General features: G+C 44.5%; 1 protein-coding gene across 1 annotated transcript in view; it reads right to left on the reverse strand.

Annotated features, from left to right (window-relative positions):
• dlg2 (discs, large homolog 2 (Drosophila)) overlaps positions 1–16,551 on the reverse strand; it is a 221,853-nt gene that overhangs the window by 63,106 nt on the left and 142,196 nt on the right. Inside the window, 4 exon segments of the mRNA XM_064351137.1 lie at positions 337–473; positions 2,219–2,388; positions 5,547–5,671; positions 7,400–7,450. Of these exon segments, the coding sequence (XP_064207207.1) occupies positions 337–473; positions 2,219–2,388; positions 5,547–5,671; positions 7,400–7,450 (483 nt within the window).

Raw genomic sequence — 16,551 nt, forward strand, 5'->3', positions numbered from 1 at the left:
TACGTAACGAGGCCTGGGCGCGTGTCCCCGCCCGTCGGCTGAGCGAATGTGGCTGTGTGTGTGCGGCCGATTGGATTATGACGACAGATCGGCAGTGGCAGAGCAGCGGCGTGCGCATAATTGAGTTAAAGCCCACTTAAGCGCCCGGCTAATGAATGCTACGTAGCGCTGCTAGGGCGACACGCCGGGGAGAACACGCCCCCCCTGTTCTGACTGAGGAAGGGGGTTTTAACACCGCTTCTTCGGGCGAGACGAAGTGCGTAAATCTGCCCCTCTGCTTCCTGTTTGGGGCCCCTGCCGGTCACGTGACCCGGACCCACCAATCGGGAGGCTCACCATGAGCAGCCTGTCCCCAACCTGCAGCCTGCCGTCCTTCTGTGCCGCTCCGCCCTCGATGATCTTGGTGACGTAGATGCTGTTGTCTCCGGGGATGTGCTGGTTCCCCACCCCTCCAGCGATGCTGAACCCCAGCCCTGTGGACAGACGAGGGAGGGTTAGGGTTGTGGGGGCGGGGGTGGACAGTGCCATGGGAAGTCAATCCCAAACTTTCGACTCCACCATCTAGGCAAACACTTTGCTGGAGCCACGGCTCTTCCTCTTCCCTACTGGGAGTGATACCAGCTGTGCAAAGTGTAATTATGTTCCTCGATCCAGGCACAGACTGAAATATGAACATAATTACCATTTTTTCCTGAATCAACCCCCCACCCTCCCCCAACACCTTTAACTATTTCCTAACCACCAGTCATTCGCTAAATTGTATTACTTTGTCAGTTCTTTACTTTATCAAAGATTGGTATTCAAAAACCATACCAGGGGAATTACTTTTCCACATGGGATATATGGGTGTTTGGTAACTTGTTTCATTACAGAAAATAAATAATAATTTAAAAAAAGTTTTGTGTTAATTCAGGTTCCATCGGTCTAATATTACATTTATTCAAAAGATCCCAAACCATTCAGTGAGACAAATATGCAATAATAGAGGAAATCAGGGAGGGGGAAAATACTTTCTCATGACACTGTAGACAATTGCAGGGAGACTGTGAGCGATTCATTTGCTGCTTCTCTCAAAAACAACAGTGCAGCAAAATATAGAACAAATTAATTTGAAATTCCCTCCTCCGACACCAGCCTTTCTGAAACTACTTCAGTGACATACATTGCGATAGCTCAACTCTCTCATTTCAGTCAATTACCCAGAAACCGGGACCCATGTGCAAACAAGCCCTTACAACAAGGTGTTCCTTAATTGTATAATTGCCAATTTGTCCGAGTTCCTTTGACTGCTTAATTCTAATAACTACAATCAGAGCACCGACAGCGACACCTTGAGGATAAGAGGTGAACTTACAGTATCAGTTCACGTACAAAGGAAACCGCCATGGATGTAAGATGGAGGACACCCAATTTAGTTTCACTGAACAAAGGGATACAGCCATACAATCTCAACTATCAATGAAACTCAAAGTTTTTTCCCTTACAAACCAGAGTGGCTTATTCCAAACAGGAGTGACTTCACCTGTAAATCTGTTGAGATAAGAGCCGTTCACATTGGATCTGCCAGTAGAAAGTTCTGGAAAAACCTTCACCAGCTGGCCCCCCCAAGATGTGAAGGCAAGTTCCATGAAAGCGAGAGACAGCTGATCTCGCCCACTCAGAATTGCCACGGCTAAAGCTAAATAAGCTCGCCGCCGTTCTTCTGAAATGCTTTCTTTGTATCCCTTAGTAAGGGAGTGCTGCACTGTAAATATCAAACTGGCATTCAGCACACAGGGGACTGAATTCAAGCGGCTTTGGAAAAACCTCGGTTTTGGGTCTGGAGCCTTTTTTTTGCCCAGAGGATTTCTACTTTCAAATCCACAGTGCTGATCCTTGTCCAAACATTTAATAATTCATCCAAGTTATTTCAGGTCTGCTTCGCGTACAGGGACACCTTAAAGCCACTGTCAACACCTTTGTACTTTTTCAGTAGAACCTGCCTCTACCCAGACTTGCTAGTGGAAATTTTTTACAGTATTAGGGATGACTAACGCGGCTGACGTGAATGAGGTTACCATCACTTAACGCAGTGCTACTTAACGTAAGAGCATTGTCCTGCTGCTATAATATCGCTCATAATGAAGCACTAGAGTGGATTTCCATATGAAGAGAGAGGGGGATGGAGAGAGAGAGATAACTAAATGGAGAGACAGGTGGGGGGGGGGGGGTGTTATACCTTTTGGTCCTTTGATGAGTTTGATCTCGATGACCGTCTCCAGCATGGGCCTCCTCCGTCGCACGTAGAGCCGCACGATGGAGCCGGCCACCTTCAGGGCCTCCACGGCCTTGCTGTGAGACACCTCGGACACGTCGGCCTCGTTCACCCGCAGGATGCAGTCGTTCACTCTGAGAGGGAGGGAGGGAACGAGAGAGAGAGAGGCAGAGAGAGAGAGAGAGAGAGAGAAGGGCGCTTTAAGCAAAGAGGCCTCAACACGATGGTCGAGGCCTTGACGCAGCATAAACTCAGTGAGGCAACCAAAATACCCCCCCCCCCACCCCCCCCAGGCCCAGCCACTGTCACCACTCCCCAAACAAGGACAGAACTATCCTGAGGGGCACTCGGAGGGATCAGCTGGGACCGGGCTCACAAACACAGCCTCCAGAGGCACGCGGAGCAGAGTCTCACTGCTGACACGTCTGTCGCGCGGGGGAGGGGCTAGAACTCTCCAGAAGCTCCGGCCTGCGGGTTCATGGGTTCGCATCCCATGTGGGAACGCTCCTGTTATGCCCTTCAGTGAGACACTGCTGAACCCCGGCCAGTGCAAAAAGCCAGTCTCATACATCGTATGGCACTGCACGCAAAACTGTGGGAAAAGTCACCATGTATACGTATTTCTGGAGAGTGTCTGGAGAAATGACATCAACAATGTAGACACTCGTTACCTACGCACATTAATAAATCACTGCCGTTAAAATGGATTGATAAGTGCACTTCATGCAAGGTGGCAGTTTGAAAAAAACAAAAAGAAACATCCAACCTTGCATTAAAAAGTCTTTCTAACCAGCCCTTGTAATTCTCTAATGTTCACACAATGACAAAACCATTCAGACTCCGAATGACGGCAAGCTTTTTCCTCTAATGCATTTATCTGCTCTCCCGTCTCCACAGAAAAAAAGAGAAAGAAATCATTAATTGCGACGTCTTAGTGATTTACCCATGGCCTATCAAATCCAGACCCCTCAAAGTCAAACAAGGGTACTGTACGCTGAATGATTTTTTTTTTTTTTTTACAGCGTAATTGGTATTCTAAATGGTAGACGCTCTTCAGTAAAAACAAATTCACCACGGTTAATATTTCATTGGCCACGTCCCAAGGTCCACATCCTCCTGATACCAGGTGCTTACAAAAGACAGGAAGGTAAATTCTGAGGGACAAGAGCTTTTTCCACAGCAACTTGAATTTTACTTCCCCCGTTCGATGCCAGCTATCCAACAGCAGCAGTGTCGTTCGACGCTCCTGAAGGAGTCGCCGTTCTGATGCACTGTGAGAAGCGGCGCACATTCTGATGCATTGTGGGAAGCGGCGCACATCTCCCAGCGCTTGGCGACGAGCCGCCGTTTACATGGTGTGTGAGGCTCATGTTTGTTCCTACTCAAATCATCCCGCCAGCTTGGCTGCTTGTAAGAGGTTGGGCTTCAAAGTCCTTCTTTAAGATGCAGAACTTCTTTAATACGTTTAACCGATTAGGGAACTAGTCTTCAAAACACACACACACACAGGCTCTCTATCTCACACACACACACACAGAAAGAAAACAACAACAAAAACACTGTACCCAGAATTTCTGTTGTGATATACCGGCGAGTGAATCTATGCATTCAAGACTGTTCTCCGAATACATCAACTAACTGGCAAAAAGTGAAATATGCCACAAGTTAAAAATATGAAGTGTTTCCAACTTCACAACTTTTTCTTCGGCAGAGCAATGTACTTTGGAGACTTTTAATCATACATTCGCACCAACAAAGCTGACAATTAGCAAACTCCAGCTCCAAACAAGCGCAGTAATTGAGAGGGCTCAGTCAGAGTGCACGGCTATTACCGAGCCTTCACCGCAATGTGGAGGCATCAGCTAAAAAGCCCGACCACCAGGCCTCTCCGGGGACCAATTACCGCAGCACCGGCAAGGCTACCGCGAGACGGAGCGCTTTAATCACCGCCGGCAGGGCTCCGCGCTGCTGCACCGTGACATCACCGCTCCCGGAATAGCGCTGCTCGCAGGCAACCGCCGACCGGACCGCCCCCCGAACCGCTCCCGTCCACGCGCTCGGGCGGGGCGAGCGGCGTTCTGACCAGGCTCTCCTTACCTCCCCTGAGACTGCGGCCCTAGCCGCACCGCTGCCACGTGGGTGTTGAGCGGTGGCCATTTTTGCGCATCACCCAGGTAGGTGCTAAACATTTAGGGCTGTTGAGAAGAGTTTCCCCCATTCACTGTAAAGCACTTTGAGACCATGAGACACTAAGTGCTATCTGAAAACAATCAGTTATAAATGTGAAAACAATCCAATAATTATAAAGATTAATAGATGCTAATTCTATTATTATCATTACTGTTCATCACAATAATATCAGCGTTGTAGCCATTTTTTTGGAATAATCAAAATATCTCAAACTACTCACATTCTTTGGAAAAAAAACAAAAACATTTATTGACACAATGAAGGACAAGCATTCCAGTCTCACACGCTCTTAGACCGGCTTTAATTATGACATAAATCCTATTTGCTACCCACAGAACTCCAAAACACTCAAAGAAATAATTATGTTCAGAGAAGGTAACCCATTTATCTGCAACAGCCACAAAGCTGCAGAGAACCGTGAGCATTAGAGGTACGACAGTGGGGCCACTGATTTATTGTTAAGTGATGAATTTTTTAATTGCTTAACTTATAGACTGTTTGCAGTTGGAGAACATTGTCGTCCATTTATGCAGCAGTTTGATTCACACATTTTTGATCAGCCTTTGATTGTCATACAGCCAGGGGCTCCACCAGGGATTTTGGGCCCCATGAGAAGATCTCACATTGGGCCTCACCACCCCAGAAAATCCTCTATTCTAATATTTCTTTGAGGGCCCCTGTCAGTCAGGGCCCTTGGAATCATCCTGACCCCCTTACTGTGCCCCTGTGTACCCCCGCAGGGTGCTTGATCTGTCTGTTCACTGCACTGAAGGAGGAACTGGTGTCTGAAATGTATTCGGTTCAATAAACTCTTTGGAACCCAAGGGAGTTGTGGACAAAAACAATGTTTTCGATATTTTAATCGATAAGTTTTATGGATCTGGAATTAAGTTCTATAGATCATGTTCTCCTTTTTGCAAGCCTAAAAATATGATTCACTGTTGAGGCGACAAAACAACTCAGTTTGTAAATAGGTATTAATTGATATTAATAATATTAAGTCATGTCTTGCGTAAGAGGTGATTGTCCCATTTGTAGGTGCGCTCAGCTGAAGCCCTCGATACTGTGTCCGAGGGACGGGCTGCAGGGACCTGCCACTCACCTAAGCCGCCCGTCCTCCGCAGCCGCCCCGCCCGGGATGATCTTGGTGATGAAGATCCCGGGGTCATCGCCGATGTGGGGGTTGTCCGTCCCTCCGGCGATGCTGAATCCCAGCCCTGAGTTCCCCTGTGGAAGGCGGGAGGGAAGCGGAAGTCCGCGTTCATTCACACCCCACCCATGTTGAGATGAAAGCCCTCCCCTGCCACAGCTCTCCAGGTCCAGAGCCAGAAAGCTGACAGAGGAGTGTAGGTGTGACTGGGAGTCAAGGGAGACGCTTTGAAGATGATAAAATCACTCACTAATGTCTCTTCTGACCATTTTCATCAGAAAACTTCTGCACTCATACGAGTGGGAGTTCTTAGATCACAGCACGATGTGAAGCACAAGAAACGCATTGCCACTGATGCCTTTAAGTCAGATCATTTGACAAACAATTTTAGCAAACTCCAACTACAATTAAAGTTTGGCTGCACACCACATTTCACTTAATTAAAGTCAGCTTCTGACTGAAGTGGCAACACTAGGAATTGAATAAAACTCAACAAATCCTAAATGCAGTTATTTTTGTTATGGGTGGTGTTGTGATCCTATTGGGAAATACAGATACAGAGAAAACTTGCCAGTCATGACCCGGGGAGGATAGTGAGGTGCTGATCTCTCACTCCGACCCTTTGTGGGTGATTAACTGACACGCTCGTTCACTGGGCGGTGAAGTGGAGGCCAATCAAACACAGGGCCTGATGGCAGCGACACAACGTCACAAAGTGGACCAGGGAACTCGTAACCTGCGCAGGTATCTTCCCGGTCATTTTGGTTGCCATGGGCACTGTTCTCTGTGCTCAGAGCTCCCTCTGGCTGTATGGAGGTCCTCTAAACATTAAACCTCTGTTTGTTTGTAAGTATACTACTTCAGCAATTATGATGTTATTTAAGGTCTACCATCATAAGCCACCTCCCAACGCAGTAGTATCTTTTAAGACATAAAGCCTGTGTCCCACTGCAGTGGTGATGGCGTGCAAACAGAGGGCCCTGATATTTATTCATATCTGAAGTGGTCACGTTGAGATCAATTAGCTTAAAAGGACAACAAACAGCGAGTGTTTCTTCTGTGGGGAAATCCGCAAATCCATCAACACTGCCTGGCAGCTGATATCCCTTCCATGGTTTTGTCACTAGTCAAGGAGGATACAAGGGTAGAAATTGAGGGCGTTTGGAGGGCTGTAAAGAATACGTATGTATCAATCTCCCCTTCCCTCTCTCTCCACCGCACGATCTTCTAACTCCATCCCTCCCCACCATCTCTATCTCTTTCAGTCCTATATCTTTCTCACCTTCTCACTCATTCTCCCATCGCTCTCTCCCCTCCCTCTTTCTCTCAATTACTCTCAATTCCATCTCTATAACTCTCACCCCTTCTCACCTTCTGTCTCTTCTTCTATGTCTTTTTCTCTCCCTTCCAAAGTCCCTCTCTTCCCTATCCCTCTCTCCCCCCATCTCCCTCTCTGTAAGGATTCTTGTTGCTCAGAGGGTGTCTCTGGGAGGGGTCCCAGCTCAGGGCTGCTTTCAGACGGGCGTCAGCCTCAGTGTGGCCCCTGTCTGCTCCCGAGCCCCCGCTGTGCCTGCGCTGCAGCGGAAGCTGGTGCTGTTAGCGGGCGGGCGGTCACGCTGTGCCTGATCCCAGAAGAGATTCCCCGTACAGGCCCTGCACATCACGGCTAGCAGCTCGCTCTGCCCGGCCTGCCTCACGACAAGCTCTCCTTTCAGTTTCACTGCATCTCATATTCAATAAAGCTTTCAAGCAGTAAGCTCTGCTGCTTCCTTCTGCGCCTGGTTAACGCTAAGAGAAATACTCACCCGCTCTAGCGTGATTTCCTCAAATTCATATTCGATTTCAGTCCCGTTGACCTGTAAAGCAAAAACGATTTAATTTAAAAACGAGCCAAAAGATAAATAAAAATCCATCACCAAGCAACCACAACCCCTGTAACAGCATAAACAAACTGAGCCAAAAAAACATGGTGGAAACAACAAGGCCATCTGAGTGCACTTGAGTCGCATGAATAGAGGGAGCACATTCTGATGACAGCTGGGGCCAGTGTATTGGCATTAGGCCCGAAGGATACACGGAAACCACAACCTTCCTCATCCTGCGCCAGTCAAAACCGTCACAACCTTCAAAACCCGCCCCAACGACAGGCTGTACAGAACAGAGAAGCCAATACAGGTTCCAGGGTGGTTGTTTGAGATAAGAAGATGGCCCTCAGTGTGGCTTCCATGGATTTCATCATTTTTTTTTTTACCACCAAAAGAATCTGTTGTTCTCCTCTGACAATCAGGGCTGACATCTGCAATTTCCTACATCAACTGATTCGAGTGTAGAGAACATGAGCAGCAACCACTAGGTTGGGGTCCATACACAGTTGGTGCTGGCAGATTGCAGGTACTTAACTTATAACTTATAAATAACTTAAACATGTACACGTATGGTTTCAAACATTATACTGGTTTATTTTAGTATACCATGTTCAATAAACGCAATGTTAGGAGTTGCTACTAACCGTGGTTTATTCCGTTTGTTCCATTTTCAAACTGGAAAGACTTAATCTGAATATCACGATTCTGTGCAATTTTATTGGAAGCGCTGGACAAGAATTGGCTATTTTAGACGGGGGGAGACCATTAAGTGCATTCGTAATATTTTCTCATACCCAATTAGATATGTGATTATTAGGTATAAAGTAGCAACGGATAATATATGTATACTGATTTCAATATGTAAAAATATATACTGTCATTTTTTCAAATATTGTATGGAAATGGTATCATCCGTATATAGATAATGTAGGGTATATAAGCAGGTCATTTTGATCTCAATAGTGGCTGGCAGTAGGTGGGTGTAATTGGTTGAGTGTAATTGAATGAGTATAATTGATGTGCTGATTCTTTTGTTTTGTATATGTAAATGCCTGTATAATAATTGGGGGCACTTTTGTAAATAAAACACCCCACAAGTTGCACAAGTTTGAGGTCTCATCTCCAAAGTTCATTGTAAAATTTGCCGACCAACCATCCGTGTAACAGAGGGCATCAAGTGTTTATCGGTTAGTTGTGAAGGGTCCACATGTTCATTTCATACTGCAAAGACATGTGAGATTATAGCCTAATCGTTAAGGAATAGAACATTATTCAGATATCATGGTGCTTCCAGCAGATAAAAAATGGACTCAAAAACGTACTGGTCTAAAAAGGTCATGAAACTCCAAACTCATCTCTAAACAAAGGCCATTTAAACTCTTGCATTAATGCTCACAACACTAAAGGACATGCAAACCAAAGACCATGGAACGATCCAGTAAAAAAAAAGAAAACGAATCCAATAAAATGCAGGTACCCATTCCCTACTCATACGGGGGCTAAATGTAGTCACCTGTCTGAGTGAGCCGAACAGGCCTGGTTTTCTAATGGGATATTGCCATTAATGCCTCCTAGCTTGTAATGACGGTGATTGACTGCCGGTCACTTTAACAGAAATTAGTTAGGAGATGATTTGTTAGTTAAGCGATGATTTGAAGCCGTTTCCTGGAATAGCAATGACCTCCACAGCACAATGAACATTCACCTGAAGGCAATTTTTTGCAATTTCAACTTGACATGTCAAAGGCAGTAAAGAACTCCTCATTTGTGGGAAATGAAGTATGCGTTTAAATCAAAGTTTAATGTTCTTTTTGTAAAGCTGTACATTATAAAAATACATTATTCATTTTTTTCTTACTACTCAGTATATCTACCTCGGGTATGAAAAGCAAAATGAGTTGTTTTGGGTAAATACAAATAAGGTTGCCAGCTAATTTCAGCTGGGTCCCATTCAGCTGTTTAAATAGACAGATGAGAGAGAGGAAGAGAACAAAGGAAAGTTCCAGAGAGAGAAAGAGAGAATACATGCCATAGGTCCTAATGCCACCAAAGCTTGGCATTCAGCCCATAATTCACCTCTCTTCTTTATAACTGGATCAATTCCATTTTCTGTGCAATTTATATTTAGCTATTTTTTTGTAAAATTATTACACAGGATGTTTTCATTAATGAAAACCAATAAGAAGTTCACAGAGACAGCCGGCTGCTAGCATAACCACACTATGCAGTCATTTAGGGCTGCACATCCCTGGCTCGGCACAGAGATGTACCTGCATACAGTCTTTGGCTCTCCTGACCATGCACTTGTGGTATCGGTACAAAAATTATAAGCATGCTGATTCCTAAACATACATGAACATATATGAACCAGAGAATCTGCAAGTGAGGCCGCAGCTGAAGTCCTCTTATGATAGAGCAGGTTTACACAGTGTCCAAGACTATGGCTCTTGCAGGCCTGTTTCTAACCCAGGGGTGCACAACATGGGCCGATCCGTTTCAGGATTTTGCACCAACTTCTGCCCTTAATTATTTAATTAGCAAAATGGTATCTGGAGCTAACATTTGTATAAGCACCAAAGACAACCGCAGATTGCAAGTGCATCCTAAAGATTTTACTGTGCTCAAGCATAGGAGCGAACAAGTGTAGTTCAGAGCTGTTCGAAAACTAAAGATAAGGCAACTGGATGGAACAAAAACCAGCAAACCGCAGACCGGCCCTCCAGGACCGGAGTTGTGCACCTTTGTTTCTAAACGAAGCCATCCTTTATCCAAATAAAAGTCCTGGCCAACATTCAGGTATAAGGCACTCACAGAGTATTTCTGCTTGCTTATGTGTATAGCCACCAAAACTGAGAAAATGGGCCGAATGGCACTTGACAAACGGAGCAGTTTAGGTCCTCTGGCAGGTGGGGGTTGAGCTAAGGGATGCTTAGAAATAATACAACCACATGCCATTTTATACGGAATGACTCAAAGGCAAAAGCAGAAGCAAAAATTCAACTAAAAAGAGAGCAAACAAAAAGACATTGTGCCAAAGCACAACTGGCAGGATTACTGATGCAGTCTAAAAATAAGTGCTGAAAAAACAAGCACACTCACACATTCACACAGCCTGTGCTCGTTAACAGGGTTAGCCATCATTAACCAGGAGGAGAATTACTTAACGAGGAGGAAGGAATTCATGTAGGGGTTCACTTCATATTTCACTCATTAGGCTGAAAACATCAGCTGAAGACAGTGCCATGAACATTTTTTTAAGGTCAAGAGGAATGTGCCCTTTCCATCTATCTCCCCTGAAGATGTGACCCAATTATCTCAAGTCGAGTGGCATTTGCATTCCGGGACTAATCTGCATTTTAAATCCGAAGCAACTGGGATCTGGAGTGCCTCTTTATAGCAAAACAAACACGAAAAACAACAACAGTAACAACAGAAAAGGGACAGCTTTACAAAATCTTAAAAACTGCATCATAATACTGAGGTGGGGGTAGTTTCATTTACATTAACTTAGCAAGTAACCTAACATAACTCACCCACACCCACACACACACACTCACCCACACACACACACACACACATCCAAAACAAAGGGGAAAAGCTCAGTCTAGACTTCACAGACTGGTTTTGTACATGCACGTTTCCCTAGGAAACTACAGATGCACAAGCCCTCTTGCCCCAGTTTGTGTTCACTAATTTGATCTTAAAGAAAGCACTGAATTATGCGAAGGACACTGCTGTTGTTTCCCCTGCACCATACATTGGTGCATTGTTATGTCAGCGACTTACTCGCTCGACAGAAGTAAATCCAGGCACTCTTACTGGACCAGCACACTCCACTGCAGTACACTTCTGCACACTTTTCAGTTTGCGAAGCGGATTATAATGGATGTCCTGGATTGTGGGTGCTTTGCTCTACTGTACAGCAGCAGAGTCCCCTGGGAATCATACCTACAGGCTTCCAGTAACAAGCCCAGCTCCTGATCTTACTGAGCAGCAACATCACAGCAACTGCATGATACTCACAAAATGACAGCAGTGCACCCGATCTGGGTCAAATGCACAGTATCAGCACTAGCTGTACTCCACAGACGCTGGCGAAATGTAGATCCCTGCAAAACACAATGCTATCCAAAATGTACCGTTCTGGGACTATGACACCAAACCGTAACACATTGAGTTTATGGTAAATCAACACAAGCAAATGGCAGCTCTCAGGCAAGCCAGAAGCAGGTTTCAGAAAGACTGGGAGTGGCTCTCATAGGCGATGGATGACTCGTTACATTCAGGATTAACTGTTCCACAGTGCAAGCTGAGACTTTTTTGGAACTAGGCCACTACATAGCACTTTGTAGTGCCAATTGGAGGACAAGCTAAGAACCACACATTTCCTTTTATCAATGTCATGATGTAGGCTTGGCTTTGAGGCAACGTGATCATTCAACAATATGACACCCAGATTTATGGTTAAGAGACAGCACTTAAAAAGAGTTAAAAGGTTTTAAGGGGAATGCCTTTTGATACCTGATAGCTTTACCTCAATGTGCACTCAAAGGTACTGTAAACCCCTGATGGGAAGATGGGAAACACATCAATTCACCAAAGGGAAATGACTAGATCCACTATCACAGCCATTACTGCATATAATACAAAAACTGTGGGTCATAAATTCAAGGAAGCATGTATAATTCAAAATAAATATAAGGTGTCACATGGCTATAAGTTATATAAAAAGTGCCTCACACAGCTATGAGCTTAATGTCAAGTGGAAATGGCTCGCTGTAATTTTAAAAGGCATTACTTCAGGCATCTGACATTATTTCATCAATACAATCATTAAAAATATACTTACGGACGGAATGACACAAACATCTCATTTACATCATTAGTGTACTGCCACATTACATAAAGTAAACTGCTACTAAACTACTCCTTTCCGCCTACTGCACAGGAACAAAAGATGATCATCACAGTCATTTGGTCAGAAGATGAGTGGTGAAATTTTGCCAGAGCCCCTCATGAAAAGGTAACTTGCTTCAAATTTGCAATGTCATTCTCTAAGAATTTAATCATTAGCTATATTAAATTGACAAGTGATAAAAGTGGGGTCGAGGCAAATGCCACGTGAGCATTTTAAAATGAATTGGCTGAAAATGCCATCCCTGCTGAGGAGCTGGGAGAAAGTGGGGGCGTGGCCTGATGAGACAGGACCCCTGGGCCCCGCCTATGATGTCATCTTGTGATGTACGTGATCAGCTGAGATAACAAAAATAAAACAAAAATAATGAGAAAAGGATCATAGTATTCTGCAAATAGAATTCATATTAAAGTTTACAATCTTTGAGACAGATATAACACTTGCCTTATTCAAGTGTACAGGAGCTGAAAGTTGTAAAAAGTGAGCAATATACAGACAGTAAATGGATCAATTAATTGATTTTTGTTTTTTTTGAAAATGATTCAAACTTGTATGAATTGAAAGCCTTACTAGAGAGTATCATTCATCTCAAGCACTCAAAGGTAAAACTACACACAAAGGTAAAGCACGTGTGTGAACAGACAAGAACAGTTGCTTACAAGAACAAGAGTGGTCTCAAGTGATCTAATCTCACGCAACGAACTAGCGTGCTGACCTCGTTACAATCCGGCAGATTCCAGAAAGGGCTGCCTGACAGCAAGCCCCGCCAAACAGCATCCGTGTGAGTCGCTCTGCAGCTGAGACTTCCATTTGCTCTCATTCTCTCAATCTCTCTATACGTCTCCCTCTCTGTATGTCTCTCTCTCTCTCTCTCTCTCTCTCTCTCTCTCTCTCTCAGATACACACACACAATTACTCACTAACTGACTATTGCCCGCATGTACAAGCACATACACATGCATGCGCACACACACGCGCACGCACACACACGCACACACGCACACGCGCACGCTTTATGGTTGGATGGATAGATGCAGGAGTCTCGGGGCAGGGCCAGGAGCCTTGCATTGGCACTGAGGCTCGCAGACCTTAACACTGTTTCTAGAGCCGTACTGAAACAAGGGCAATTTCCCCCTGGAATCAAGCATTAGTGATCGCATGCGTTTGGACCAATCGCTGCACTCGCTCTACCATTGGCCAGATGAAGCCTGCCAGGAACAGCTTCCATATGGTTTATTTAGGCAGTGAAGTATGATGAGGTCATTTTAACAGATACAATAACGAGACATGGAAGCAAGTCTCTCTCATCATACAAAGAGATACATCATACAAATTTCAAAAGGATTGCCTTCATTTGGTCAATATCAGCCTCCTTTGAATATTTACAAGTTTGAACATCAAAAAAAATGTTTTGGGTTGCTGGTGAAGCTATCAGCTCATCAGCTACAAGAGATGCTGTGCTGAGATAATTGGCAGGACGGCCATTTAACCATATCACACGCAAACCTTTTTGCTGAAGTTTTAAAAGTTAAAACTGATGAAGAACAGATTAGGATTAAAGTATCAGGCAAGGTTTCCAAAGCCAAAATTCATAAGCCCTTCTAATACTAAATCTTAAATATTTCATAATATGATTATATACAGCTGCATATTTCCAGTTGATACAGGTTCAAACAGTCCATACATACTGTAACACTTTTGTTTTTCTACATTTCCATTTTACATCTGTGTCATGGTCTTACATATTGTGCCCCTTTCCCAAACAATAATCAAAAATAAATAAATCATACATATATACACACACACACACACACATATATATATATATATATATATACACAGTATATATATAAGGCTATGCACACGTTATAAGGAATCAAAGTCATAAAATTTTTCCCTTTAAAGGGAATGAAAGAGCATGTTCTCATAAGGAATTACACTGACTTCAATTTGTGTTTCTTTTGTACAACTTCCTGTTCAGAGCACAGAAAGAGAAGAGATGGTTTTTGACGTTCCAACGCATGTTTGATTTTCCGCTTCATGGCTGTTACCATGGTGCCCGGGTGCTCACGCATGCAAGCATGCACAAAGACTGAGGAACCGCAGCGAGAATCAGCGGGCTTATTAATATTGCAGCATCCAATCCCGAAAAAGAAGAAAAATGTTTCTGACATAACAAATAATAAAACACCGGGGCCAATCAAATATTCACCATTGAACATGAATATAGAATGATGTTTGAATAATGAATATATATAAATGTGCTTTGACAAGGGCAAAAAAATACCTTTCTATAAAGCAACCATAAAAGAAGGCATATTAATAAACTGAGAATAAAGAATATTTTGTGAATAAATTGGATAAAGCATTTGTAGTTTGTCCCCCTTCGCCCTTGTGCTGCCATACCAGGGAGGGGTTGGATGTGAGAGTGCGTAATTACACGACTCAGCGCACCGGCCGATGTTCCCTCAGACAACATTTGTTTTGCTAAACTGCGGGCCCCGGAGCCGAGAGGGCCGCGACCGGCCCGGCACGGGGGGCCCTGGCGCCCACGGCGCCTCCCCTGCGTCGCTGGGTTAATTATTTGGGCAGCCGCGGGGAGAAGACAGCGAGGTGCAGGCACAAACGAGGACGATGCACAGCGCTCTGAACTCCTCCTCTCTTAGGAAAACGGGAGACAATCGCCCCCAATGAAACGTGCTCCCTAAAGCAGAACTTCACCCCAAATTCAGAGAGTTTATTTATCCCTCCTCTGTTGGAAGGGTTAAAAATGTTTATGTTATGAGTTCTAGATATCTTACCCATCGAGCCTTGTGTCTGAAAGAGGTCTCTGCGTGGTTATTACACTGAGAGTGGGTGTGGGTGCCCATTGCTGAAGCTCTTTTCCAGGATGGGAGATGGATATCTTTGAGACTGGTATGTTGTAATTGGCATGTATTTTTAAAACCATTTTTGGTGGACATTGTTATTTGCTCTGTCAATTGCGCTTCTCTCTCCAGATCACCTGAAGCTGCCTGTGTTATAAAACTGCATTGCCTGCCCGGTAATGCATTGTTAAAAATGGTGCACATCCACACACAGGGGACTGGATAAAGTGGAGAGCAAAGGATGATGGGGAGGAGTAGGAGGAGAGGAAGGAGGAGGTGGGGGGCAGAGAAGGAGCGGGGGAGAGGGGAAAGGGAGGGGGAGGGGGACTGAGGGAGAGAGAGAGAGCACAAGACAGAGAGCCCCAGCCACATGCAATGCCCTTTTAATAAAATATCTCCATAAAACAAGCTTAAAAATCAATTTCGTTCAGACCTACTGCAATTTTTTAAAAAGCAGAAACTGTGAGGGAGAAAGTATGGAAACCAAAATGCGGTTTTTACTGTGCAGAAGTGAACGCACTGCGGAGCCGACTCATCACACTCCAGACAGCAGACTGACTGGGCCAGCGGTTCCTTTCTGAGCCGGGCTGTTGGCTTCACCACCAAATGTGGGCCAGGCAGGCATATAAGGAAAAGGGCGGTATGAATCAGTCACCCTTTCTTCCGCCTCCCAACCTTGCGCGCACCTTTCCACATTCATATTCAACACAGCCCTCCGGGTGGCTTTAGGGCATTATCCTCTTCAGTGCTGCAGAACTCAGTTACCTCCACACACACAATAAATGGTCCGTCTTTTTTAGGGATGAGACGAGTCTACTTTTACCTCATAAATCACCACCCTTCATCTTGTCCTTAGCCTACTTAGCTTGCCTTGAACACTAATTTACCAAGCAGAGTCTGCAGTGCGCTTCCCAAAAACATCAATTTGCTAATGACATTACAGCACAGATATTACTGAAATCTACCAAACAGCACAAAGAAAAAGATTTTAGACTACGAATCGGCATAATTACAGTGTGAGCAGATGAAAATTAAGTAAAACAGTCCTTTACTCCTAGTGTTTTATAATGCTGTCTTGCAACAGTACTGTATGTTCAGAAGCACTGAACAAAAGGCTATTGAAAACAATGTGCCAATAAACGTCAAAATATACCGCTGGAATAATATCCTGGGGCTGTTCTCTGAAACAAAATATATGAGGCTTCAAGACTTAAAATGTCACCGAAGCTCAATAAGAAATGAATTCTACTGGAAACAGTCAATAATAGAGAAGGCATTTTGAAAATGGGAAACCCCAAGGAATTTATTTG

The sequence above is a fragment of the Anguilla rostrata genome, chromosome 9, assembly GCF_018555375.3.
Source record: "Anguilla rostrata isolate EN2019 chromosome 9, ASM1855537v3, whole genome shotgun sequence".
NCBI lineage: Eukaryota > Metazoa > Chordata > Actinopteri > Anguilliformes > Anguillidae > Anguilla > Anguilla rostrata.